This window comes from Perissodus microlepis, chromosome 2 (assembly GCF_051167445.1).
Source record: "Perissodus microlepis isolate ML-2025 ecotype Zambia chromosome 2, ASM5116744v1, whole genome shotgun sequence".
Taxonomy (NCBI): domain Eukaryota; kingdom Metazoa; phylum Chordata; class Actinopteri; order Cichliformes; family Cichlidae; genus Perissodus; species Perissodus microlepis.
The window spans coordinates 11,613,858-11,626,465 of NC_140462.1; the positions used below are offsets into that span (position 1 = coordinate 11,613,858).

At 39.6% G+C, this 12,608-nt stretch overlaps 2 protein-coding genes across 14 annotated transcripts in view; both read left to right on the forward strand.

The window, feature by feature from the left end:
• The window catches only part of LOC146392367 (protocadherin alpha-C2-like), a 38,478-nt gene extending 35,560 nt beyond the window's left edge, over positions 1-2,918 (forward strand). For all 12 annotated transcript variants that reach the window (XR_014801807.1, XM_084946106.1, XM_084946051.1 and 9 more), the window contains one exon: positions 1,037-2,918. Coding sequence is in view for 6 of the 12 variants with exons in the window: in XM_084946033.1 (XP_084802159.1) it covers positions 1,037-1,069 (33 nt within the window). In the remaining 6 variants the exon portion in view is untranslated. The remainder of the gene's footprint in view (positions 1-1,036) is intronic.
• A 3,095-nt stretch (positions 2,919-6,013) lies between these two features.
• The window catches only part of LOC146392371 (protocadherin alpha-C2-like), a 217,762-nt gene continuing 211,167 nt past the window's right edge, over positions 6,014-12,608 (forward strand). The window contains exon 1 of one of the 2 annotated variants that reach the window (XM_084946360.1): positions 6,014-8,528. In XM_084946360.1, coding sequence (XP_084802486.1) covers positions 6,168-8,528 — 2,361 coding nt within the window. In that variant the 5' untranslated portion in view covers positions 6,014-6,167. Of the gene's footprint in view, positions 8,529-9,431; positions 11,964-12,608 lie in introns of those variants that run through there. The other variant, XM_084946212.1, reaches the window with a different exon arrangement.

The following is a 12,608-nucleotide window of genomic DNA, read 5'->3' on the forward strand; positions in this document are numbered from 1 at the left end:
TTTTCCTCCAATTCTTTTCACTTTGTATCAAAGTGAAAATTCTGTGTTTGTAATGAACCACTTACATTTCCATGTAGTGTGAGGGTAAACTATGTTTTTCCTGCAATTGTCACAATATAAACTATACTAAATGGGGGGAAAAAAACAAAACTGGCCCCAGGTTTTCATACTTCACATATTTTTCTGACAGCTCAGCTCCGTTTTTTTTTTTTTTTTTTTTTTTTTAATTTTAAGTTTAAGGTTTCATACTTGTAACATATACCTATAATAGAGTTTAAGATTAAAAACTATTCCATGGAGAAAAAGAATAATTTATATTGATGACAAAGACAAATGCAACCCATGAGCATTCAAATTGTCTAGACCTGCCGAAAGATTTACAAATTTAAAGAATAATGAAAAATTTTCCTTATGCTGTGGATGAGCAACACAGTGCTGTGAATGATTCTGTATATTGTTTTGACAGCATTAACTCTAATTCAGGAACTGAGCCTAAGCAACTGAGAAAAACTGAAATATATGCCAAGAAAAAATGCCCTTAATTGAATCACTATGTTCTCAAAAGAATGGTGTGTGTGCATGTCTGTTCATCCCCTAATGATCCATCACTTATATATTAGGACTATTTCCTGTTTTTGAATGTTTGTAAGTGGAATTGGGCTGTGCTGTTAAACCGGTGATTCTACTAAATGTTTCTGACTTCACAGAATGACACGTTTGAACATGAATGACACAATGTCTGTTGTAGACTGAATTGTGACCTAAATCTTTGTGCAGGAGACGCGCAAAGAGAAACCGGTCACCCAGTTACCTAGCAACCACTCTCCTTCACATAATTTTGCAGCATGGTATTCATAGATCTGCCACCTCCCCACTACATGTTCAAGGATCCGCCCAATCCCTCAACCCAGTCTGTCCTCTGCTTGAAGCCCCGTATAAGCGACAGACGTCGGCTGCATGAGATGTGTCAGTTTGCCCAGTCCCAAGTGCTCTTGTTCTTTTTTTGAAATTTGTCTAATTTTCATCTCGTTGGCAGGCATCCACAACCAGCAGCAGCAGTTCCACATAAGACCCCCATCCACCTGCAGCGTACAGGATTAACACTGACAAGAATGGCTTCACAGAGGAAAGAAGAACCCTCTAACCATACACCCCCTCCAGGTCTGTCCTGCTGAGTCTGTAAAAACATGGCCCAGCGCTTTATCTTTGAACCCATGAAAAGACAGTCAACAATGCACCCCTGTCCATTCAGTATGCATGATAAGACAGCATGGTTTCAACCACACTTCAACTGTCATATGTTAAAAAGAAAATTTCAAGAGGAGATGCAATGAAATGGACTATCTGAAAAACTGTGTCAGTGGATATTAAAAGAAGCCACAACAAAGAGTAAAAAAGTGGACATGGAAATGTTGAAATGCCTTGAAAATACACACTCTCTCTCTCTCGCTTTCTCGCTCTCTCTCTCTCTCTTCAAAAAATGAAACACATAAGATATCATATTTTTAACTGCTCTGCTTTGTTTTGGTCTACTACAGCTTTGTTGTATGATAAATAGGGTAACTAAGGCGTGAAATAGCACAATTAACTAAACATCAGAAAACACCAACCTACAGTTTTAATGTATGAAATAAGAGAAAATCAGTATTTTGTAAATGTGGTAACTTTGAGTACTTTTATGTTTTGTACTTGACTTTGTGCTTTATATGTGAACTAGGCCTGAAGATACTGTATGACTTAGAGTGCTGAGAGATAAGATCAATAAGTGTACAGAACAGAAAAGATCAAGGCCTTTAGCCATTATGCCTTTAAGTTGTTTTTGCATGGAAGAATTCAAGTACTTTTGACAGCTTTTGTTATTTTATTATATTAGTATATTAAGCAACATTTTTGCAGTTAAGTCTCACTGTTTCACTTGATTTTTCCAAACAATATGGAACAATTTTAATGGGACAATAATGGCAGTAAATCAGTATAACACCTTTTAATCATGATGTCCTAAGAGGTTTAGAAGATGTCAAAAAAATCTATAAAACAGCACAATGACATTGCTTTGGACTGAGAAAATGATTTAATCAAAGCCTAAATTAAAATGTGCAATGTCGCTTATTATTTATTTTATGTGCTCCTCTAGAATGAGGCTTGGATTTTAAATGCAACACAAGTGAATACAGTGAGCCTTTAGCACTCTGTACAGTATATGCACCACAAACATGAACATGTACAGTCACCTGTCAATGTCTAGATCCAAGTTCTGGCTGTTCCTTCATTTTGATGTCTTCTGCAGTGTTTAAAACCGAAGAACCAAACATGTTTGTTTAATCCTTACACTTCAGAAACAATGTTGTTATGGTTGATTTCACTCAATGAAAGCTGTTCTAATGTTTATCACTGACTAACTGTATGTATATGGATATGCATATGCAGCACCTTATCTAGGATACAGATATAATTCATATATACAGTATCTCATTTGTATGTATCTATGAATATGCCTTTCATTTTCAGTACCAGTGCTTTTGCAACTTTTAATGTGAAAAAAGTGGAACTCCTGTGCCATAAGATTTATGACCCCAACTAGTATGTTTAGCACAGCTCATAAAGCATTACTTTTAAGAAGCTCAAATATCTTAAAAACATATGCAGTAAGGGCCTTTGTACAGTGGTACTTTTATGGTGCAATATATGTAATTTGTGTAATGTGTGATCTGTGGTTTGGTCTGTAAGATTCATTAAATACGAAACAGAATAAACTAAAAGGCATTTAGTACTCATTTTGGATAGCTGGATTATTTAAGAATTGTTTCAAATGTAATACATTTTAAGCAATACTTGTCTAACCATCTAAATGGATAGTATCGAGAGAGAGAGACACACTTGTCTGTTGTAATAAAATGCATTAAAATGCCAAAGTTCAAGTTCCTGTCCCATCTTTGTAAACTTGTCAACCAACTCAGTCAAGTTTCTCTACAGTAGAACCTGCTTGTATTAATGTATTAATACTTATTGAATTGACTGTGTTAATTTCAGATTTATTTACCTTATTAAGATATTTGCTCTTTCAAATTTTATTTTACCATTCTATTAAATTAATTATATATTTGTTGCTTTTTCACTTCTTAAAAAAAAAAAAATCAGTGGCGTATTAAGACAGGTTTAGTAACAAAACCCCATCTTTTCACAAGACAATGTGGGAGGATATTCTACAGATAAGTTTTGCAGTCATTCTTTCACTGTCTCATTTTCTTGCAGTTCAGTTTCCACAAAAACTATAAAAGCATGGTAAGGTTTGCACACAGTGCTGTTTCTGTAGGCTGCTAAGACTTTTTTTTATTTGTTTGTTTTTCTTATCCCTAATATTGATGGTGTGAAGAAAAATATCATGAATACGAGTACCAACAAGACAAACAAAAACTGAAAAAAAAAACCTCCTAAAGTAAACCATATACATACATTTCCACAAAAATCTCCCTTCTAGAGCTGCTCTCCTTCAAGATCTGAAGTTTCCACCACTAGAATGTAAGTATGGATTAAAATTAAAATTATCAAATTATATTGTCATATGTATTTAAAACATCCATCCACCCGCTTCCGCTTTTTGTTTTGCTTTTCGATTTTTGTACTAAACTAACCAGCTTTTCTTGATTTAATCTATATAAAAACAAACAAACAAACAAAAACTTTAGATATTTGAAGAATGTAACATATGAAGTGAAAGCAAGAGGGACATTTTGACAGGTAAGTATTTCAGGAAATCTATGAGGGTTCCTCTGTCATGATGGCAAAGGGAATGGCTCCAGCTATGTGTCTGTACTGCGCTGCCTTCTATGAGCCTATATATGCACGATGTGTTATTATATGGCCAAACAAACAATCGTAATAAAAGAGCAATCACATCATGAGTCTTCAGTATATGAATCTTTAAACAAAGCCTTATGAATCGTGATAAATGCCACGAGCTGTGTAATAAATTAAGGGCATATAAAACATTTTGTTACAATGCAAAATGTTTTGTTTATCATGAACACTGCTTTAAAGATAATGAGTGTATTTGTATTTTATTCAGTGGCTGGCTGAAAGCATAAGGCTGTCTCTCTTTGAGACTCTTTGTGTGCAGACATGACCTCATCTCCCCTGAGAGATGAGGTCATGAGGAGGTAATAATAGTATTCAGGCCAACAGCACTAGTTATTTTAGCATCTTCTATTCACACTTTAATTTCAGAATCACATTCTAGCATAACCAAGCAAAACCTCCATATATGTCTGCGTCTATATATGCAAAACAAGAACAAAGGCTTCTAAATTGACTCTAGTTATGATTAAACTGTGTTGGAGCCAATTGAAGTAGGAAACAGGATGAGAAAAGAAACATTTCTCCGCCTCTTTCTTCATTCATATGGTTTCTGTTGTCCGCTGCTCTGCTCTACTAACAGACTAGCACAGTGATGCATGACACAGCAATGCACCAGTGTGTAACAAAAGCGCTGGAACAACAACCAGCTGGCACTAGTAGGTTAACACATGCACACCACACATCAGTGTTTTTTTATTTATGTCTGGTGTCTCAGTTGCTCTCTCTCTCTCTCTCTTCATATATATATATATATATATATATATATATATATATATACTATTTAAGTACATGGATGCAGTGTATATTGTCCGCAGAATTCACAGCTTCCGCACCCCTCCCCCTCTCCTTCTCGCGAGGGCGCCTGCTTGCTGTCAGCACCACGGACAGAGACCCACCTAAAAGAGCTGCGTTGCCATGGCGACCTGCTCTGCTCACTGGAGTTGTGAAGGTGCCTGTAATGTAATATCCGCACGACTGCACCACTCCCTCAACTTAAGCATGCACAGCGTCCAGGCTTGGCTGTGAAAATATAACTGCAACCTTCGTTTAGCAGGGGTTTATAATAAAACAGAGAAAATATGTGCTTTGTAACACTCTGCATCACTGCTGCAGCAAGGAGGGGGTGATCGAGGTTGAGAAGGGAGGAAGTGATGCAGAATGCTGCAACACTCGTGCACGCGCACGTATATATTTAGCGTAAATCCAAAACCAATACGTGGGTAGCAAGTGGGAGGGGTGCGAGTATCTGAGGCTATATGGTCACTTGCTTTTCTAATTGTTGCAAGGTGTATTGTTGTGTTCTTCTTTCTCTTACAATTCCCCACGCATTTCTATATGCACTGCGGTAGAGAGGCAAGCCTGCTGTTATTTTCAGATAAGAACAATGTGTTCCACGTGAATGGACTCCTAGCTGTACTTGCAGGTTGATTCCATGCGATGTCACTGCTCACATCTGAAATAGGCTAAATACTGTGGGTGTGTGCTGGAAGGCCGCATGCAGTGTAAGCAGAGAGAATGTGTTCAGGTTTAACAATAACATACTAAAGTAGTTAAAACTTTGTATTACATATCAGTCCTTGTAGAATGTTTTCCTATTGTTTGCATGGAGATTTCCTCCCAAAAAAGATGTAGTTTGCCAGAAATCTAGAAGGAAGAAGAATCTAAAATGAGAAGAAAAGCTCAGATTAAATAGTTCAATTTACTATTTATTGAGAGCAGTTAAATGTAGGGATAACAAGAAAATCTATTGGTTATTCCATGATGGTCAGCTGAAACGCAAGAGGGTGAAATCTGTCAAGGTTATATTCAGGACTTACTGGGAGTAAAACTTTCAACTCTTAAGAACTGGGGCGGGGAGACTTCCTCTCTCGACTCTCTCGAGTTTGTACTTCAGAATGTGCTTGTACACTTTAAAAATAAAAAGGAAATATTCAAAGTGTCGGCTCATAATTTCTATTTAGTATTGTGTAAAATGCTGATGTGGGCTAATGTTTGAGCAACAATATTCGGGCTAAACTGAAAGGGATAGGTTATATAGTCAGTGCAGCATCGTCACAGTGACAGCGGGTGGTGCTATCACACTACATATCACCACACTGATGGCGTGTGAATGGCCATCTTTTCTTCTATATGTATACTCAGTAACAACCAAAGAGACGGTTTGACAGAACGACCTAACAGACGCCCTGCTGCTAAAATTATGGCTTTCGCAGACATTTATACTTTATTTTTCATTCGAGGGAATTAAAAATTCCTAAATAGGCTAGTTTAAGGATTTTTTCCACCGCCAATTAAAAAGCTTTTGTCAAACAATGGAGGTCACGGACGTGAAAGCACGATGGAAGGATGTGTGGTTTTCCTTTTGTCTGGCGCTGCTGATTCTGACCAAATTAGAAGGAATCTCTGCTCAAATAAGGTACTCCATTCAGGAAGAATTAAAACCAGGAACAGCGGTTGGAAATGTAGCCAAAGACCTCGGACTGGATCTTGGGAGACTGGCTGATAGGAATCTTCGTGTTGTGCAAGGAACAAAGCGAGATCTGTTCGAGGTAAATCCAAGGGATGGAATTTTGTTAGTGAACCAGAGATTAGACAGAGAGGAGCTGTGTGCAAAAACTGCCCCATGTGTCACGAATTTAAAAGCAGTTGTAGAAAATCCACTCGAAATGCACCAGGTCGTAGTTGAAATCCTCGATGTAAATGACAATTCGCCGAAATTTCCTGAAGAAAATTACACACTGGAGGTGCTGGAGTCTGCCTTAGTGGGGTCTCGATTTCAGCTGGAAGGAGCACACGATTTAGATGTGGGTTTGAATTCATTACATTCATATAAGCTAAATCCTTACCAGTATTTTCGTTTGGAAACAGAGGAATTTGGGGATGACGGGAAAGTTCCGTTCCTAGTATTACAAAGACCTTTGGATAGAGAACATACAGCTCAGCATTGGTTACTATTAACAGCTACAGATGGAGGAAAACCATCAAAATCTGGAACGATTAATGTCACGGTAATTGTATCAGATGTAAATGACAATCCACCAGTCTGTGAAAAACAAAAGCACACAGTAACAATAAAGGAAAACGCACCCGCTGGAACATTTCTGCTGACGGTAAATGCGTCTGACTCAGACGAAGGGCTGAACGGTGAGATTGAATATTCTTTAAAGAGTAAACTTAGAGGACTCTCGTCCGATACGTTTGATTTGGATAGTAAAACTGGAAAACTAGCTGTGAAAGGACGCCTGGACTACGAGGAAACCCAAGTTTACGAGATTAAAGTACTGGCTACGGACAAAGGTGCTGTGGCTCTGTCCACACTCTGCAGCGTAATTATTAGAGTGGAAGATGTGAATGATAACCCACCAGAAATAGAAATCACATCTTTTTCGAGTCGCATTCCAGAAGATGCGCCCCCTGGAACCGTGGTGGCATTGATGGGTGTGACGGATCTTGACTCAGGTGTGAACGGACAGGTGGTTTGCAGCGTGCCCCTTCATTTACCTTTTGATTTGAAGCCCTCCCCTGACGGTCAGTCATACTCTTTGGTTACCAAAGATTACCTGGATAAGGAAACAACGCATATGTATACCATTACAGTAACAGCTAAGGATTTAGGAAACCCAACTCTGTCATCAACGAAGGTAATACAGGTAGAGGTGCAAGATGTTAACGATAACAGGCCTCTTTTCACTGAAAGCCCGTATACCTTTTATGTACTTGAAAATAACAAGGCAGGAATGTCCATTTTCTCAGTCAGTGCTACTGACGCGGATGGAGGTGAAAACGCGGCAGTGACATATTCACTTGTCCGTATGAGCCCGGGGCTCACTATAACCACGTTTTTAAATATAAACGAAGCAAACGGAACGATTTCAGCACTAAAAAGTTTTGACTTTGAAACGCTGAAAACTTTCCAGTTCCAAGTTGTTGCCTCAGATTCTGGAACTCCGTCACTAAGCAACAATGTCACAGTCAACGTCTTCATCCTGGATCAGAACGACAACGCTCCAATCATCCTGTATCCACTCACCTCCAACGGCTCTGCTCAAGGTGTGGAGGAGATTCCCCGAAACGTCAACGCAGGACACTTGGTGACTAAAGTCAGAGCCTATGACGCTGATATAGGATATAACGGCTGGTTGCTCTTTTCCCTCCAGGAAGTTACTGACCACAGTCTCTTTGCTTTGGACCGCTATACAGGACAGATCAGAACACTTCGCTCATTCACAGAGACAGACGAGGCTGAGCATAAACTGGTAATACTGGTCAAAGACAACGGCAACGTTTCTCTCTCAGCAACAGCTACTGTGATTGTCAAACTTGTGGAGCCCAAAGAGGCTTTTGCAGCTTCTGATGTTAAAAGTGCAGCAAAAGATGATGAGGAGAGTAATGTGATCTTTTACCTCATGATAACTTTGGGCGCAGTTTCTGTACTTTTTCTCGTCAGCATTATTGTGCTGATTGCAATGCAGTGCTCCAAATCCACAGACTATACTTCTAAATATCTGCCAGAGACTAATTATGATGGGACACTGTGTCACAGCATCCAGTACAGATCAGGAGAGAAGCGGTACATGCTAGTTGGACCCAGAATGAGTATAGGATCTACTATAGTACCAGGAAGCCATGCAAATACACTTGTGCTTCCCGACAGAAGAGGTGCTACTGAAGAGGTAAGACCTTAATACCAATCTTATGCACAACCACGTTTATCCTTGCGTTCCTCTAAATTTTTTGCTGTAATGCTGTCTCTGAAACTCTTGTCACAATGTGGTCTTTTAAAGCATGTGTTTCACTTTTGTTCAAATGTTCCAATTATGTAACTGACATATATGTATTATGGAACATCGGTTAAAGTTAGCTGTAAAAAATTTATATGCTTCCGAAGCCAATCTGTTCTCTTCAAGAAAGTCCCACTGCTTGTCTTGCTTGCTGCTGACAAACATTAATCAGTTTAAGTAAGTGAAGACAGTGTTATTAAAAATAGAAAAACAAAAACGATAAATGCAGTTATCCTTATAGACATTTCCTCTTTTGACTGTGTCAGCGTAACTGCGCTGTCCAATGTGCTGAAATTGTTTAATTCTGGGGAATTAACCATTTAAGACAACAATCACTTCACCGGTCTTTCAAATAACGTTTAGATGTCCATTTCTCTCAGCATTCTTACGCTCCGCCTCTGTGGAACATACAGTATATCTTTCCTGTCTGCCCTGACTTGATTATACACTATCAGAAAGTCTGTAGTTGGCGGGACTGCGTTCCCTTTAAGTATTTTCAACTGAAGGCATTATTATTGATCCTATTTACTTTCTAATAAAAGACATTTTACTCACAGTTTTGAGTTTCTGACAGAATACCAGATATGACGGCGACAAGCTGTAGCAGGCAGGCTTCAGTTTCCTCGAAAGCGTTAGACTTCGAAAAGTCAAAAGTAAAATTGCGGGAAAAGGGAACAGGTGAACTGTTTTGGTTTCGTATCATACTGTAGTGACCACTTGGTGTCAGTATGGCATAGGGAATGGTTGCGCTTCATTCTATACAGGCCCTGCCCATCTGTGGTTCTTATCTGGTGGAGGTGTACACAGGGAGTGTGCAAAGGAGGCTAGATATCAAATAAAACGAAAAGCGGTGAATTTTCGTCAATGGAATTTCACCTTTTAGAGATTCGTGAACATATTCTAATAAGACTGACTCCATAAGCGATGGGATCACTGGTTTTGCATCCGAGTAAGCCCATATATATTTACCTCGGGATGAAGGAAGGAGGACAAAGACACCGTGCGAATTGCTGGTGGGTCGCCGGGATTGTGTTGCTGTGCTTTGCGGAGAGGATTTTGGCCCAGTTAAGATACTCCGTTCCAGAAGAAGTTCAGGTGGGATCTCCTGTTGGAAATGTTGCAAAGGATTTAGGACTAGAGATCAGCAGTTTAACTGGCAGGAAATTTCGCATTGTTTCGGGTCCAAATCACGAATTGTTTCAGTTAAATCAGAACAATGGAGTGTTGTATGTTGGGAAAAAGATGGATCGTGAAGAGCTCTGTGATGGAAGCAAGGTTTGTTTGATAAACCTGAAAATTGTTGTTGAAAGCCCACTGGAAATACATTATGTTGGAGTTGAAATAACCGATATTAATGATAATTCACCGACTTTTCCAGAAAGCGAACAGCGACTGAAAATAGCGGAGAATACGCCTCCAGGTACTCGTTTCCAAATTCATGCCGCTCGAGACCCTGATTTTGGTGCACATTCAGTTCGAAAATACACACTGAGTCACTCGGATTTATTCGATATTGAAGTCAGAGACAGTGAAGAGGACAAGATGCCCTTTTTAGTACTAAAAAAGTCTTTGGATAGAGAGAAAAAGGCTGAGCATCGTTTACTGTTAACAGCCGTAGATGGGGGGAGTCCAGCGAAATCAGGAAGCCTTAATTTAACCATCACCGTGCTAGACACGAATGATAACCGACCTGTGTTCAGCAAAGATGTATATACTGTGTCACTGGATGAAAATGCACCAATAGGAACATTTGTTGTAAAATTAAATGCTACAGATTTGGATGAAGGTTCCAATGGCAACATTGAATACACCTTTGGTAAAATACAAAAGAAAAAAGTGCACGACACCTTTGAATTGGACAGCATCACCGGTGAGATTCGTGTAAAGGGAAACGTAGACTTTGAGGAAACAGAGCTGTATAGGCTAGATTTGCAGGCTTCAGATAAAGGTCAGCCTCCCTGGACAGCCGAAAGTAGAGTTGTAATTAAAATAAAGGACGTGAACGACAATAAACCAGACATTGAAGTAACGTCACTGTCCAGTTTAATCCCAGAGGATTCAAAGCCCGGCACTGTCATCGCCCTCATCAGCGTTGTGGACAACGATTCAGGCGTTAATGGGAAGGTTATTTGTAAAGTATCGCAGGATGTTCCATTTGATCTGAGGCCATCACTTGAGGAAAACATGTACTCGCTCGTTACAAAGGGCCGTTTAGACAGAGAAACTGTTTCCCGCTATGATATCACAATAACAGCTACTGATTGCGGTGAACCTCAGCTTTCAACAGTGAAAACACTGAGTGTTCAGGTGTCAGATGTAAATGACAACACACCAGTTTTTAGTCAGAATCCATTTGAGTTGTATTTGATAGAAAACAACACCCCGGGCGCACCAATATTTTCTGTGAGCGCAGTTGATGATGATTTGAATGAAAATGCAGCAATTACATATCACATCGTGAGAGGTGATGGTCTACAGGATGCTATTACATCTTTCCTGAATGTACATTCGGATAATGGACAAATCACTGCGCTGAAAAGTTTTGACTTTGAAACGCTGAAAACTTTCCAATTCCAAGTTGTTGCCTCAGATTCTGGAACTCCGTCACTAAGCAGCAACGTCACAGTCAGCGTCTTCATCCTGGATCAGAACGACAACGCTCCAGTCATCCTGTATCCACTCAGCGCCAACGGTTCTGCTCAAGGTGTGGAGGAGATTCCCCGAAACGTCAACGCAGGACACTTGGTGACTAAAGTCAGAGCCTATGACGCTGATATAGGATATAACGGCTGGTTGCTCTTTTCCCTTCAGGAAGTGACTGACCACAGTCTCTTTGCTTTGGACCGCTATACAGGACAGATCAGAACACTTCGCTCATTCACAGAGACAGACGAGGCTGAGCATAAACTGGTAATACTGGTCAAAGACAACGGCAACGTTTCTCTCTCAGCAACAGCTACTGTGATAGTCAAACTTGTGGAGCCCAAAGAGGCTTTTGCAGCTTCTGATGTTAAAAGCGCAGCAAAAGATGATGAGGACAGTAATGTGATTTTTTACCTCATGATAACTTTGGGCGCAGTTTCTGTGCTTTTTCTCGTCAGCATTATTGTGCTGATTGCAATGCAGTGCTCCAGATCCACAGACTATACTTCTAAATATCTGCCAGAGACTAATTATGATGGGACACTGTGTCACAGCATCCAGTACAGATCAGGAGAGAAGCGGTACATGCTAGTTGGACCCAGAATGAGTATAGGATCTACTATAGTACCTGGCAGCCATGCAAATACACTTGTGCTTCCCGACAGAAGAGGTGCTACTGAAGAGGTAAGACCATGTTTTCAATAAAACTGTTTTGGGAATGAAAATAAAATTCCCTCCTGGCAACCACGACACTCTATGGAGATAAAACATGTGACCCATTTTTACTATGCAAAGAAAATAAGTCTAATCAGTGTTCTTTATTTCCGTATTGATGTTGTGTAGTGCAGAAAAGTAACATGATATATATATATTGTAGATGTTGTAATGGTATGTTTTAAAAACGGTACATGGGCCTGTGTTGTCAATGATGTCAATAGTTTTGCTTGCTGGGTTAAGTAGACGACTCAGGTGCAGTAAGCCCATTGCAGAGGGCCGCGTACGAAGCCCAACTATCTTATCGTACAAAACCCCCCCAAAACAACAAACATCAACAACGATGACAACACAAATCAAACAAAAACCTTCAAATAATGAGAAAAGTCATAATTTAAAAAAATTGAGTCCACGTGGTGTCAGTGTCATATCAGCATCCAGTTTTTGTGTTATAGCACTGGCCCTGCCCCTTCCACAGAGGTTTTGTTCTGGTGGACAGAGAGGAGACGGGATCTTAAACAGACACAAGTGTAGCCAAAATTTTTAAGTGGGAATCTTCGGAATATGGGGTATATTTCTGACTGGATGTTTTGATAATTTAATTTTAGACCATTA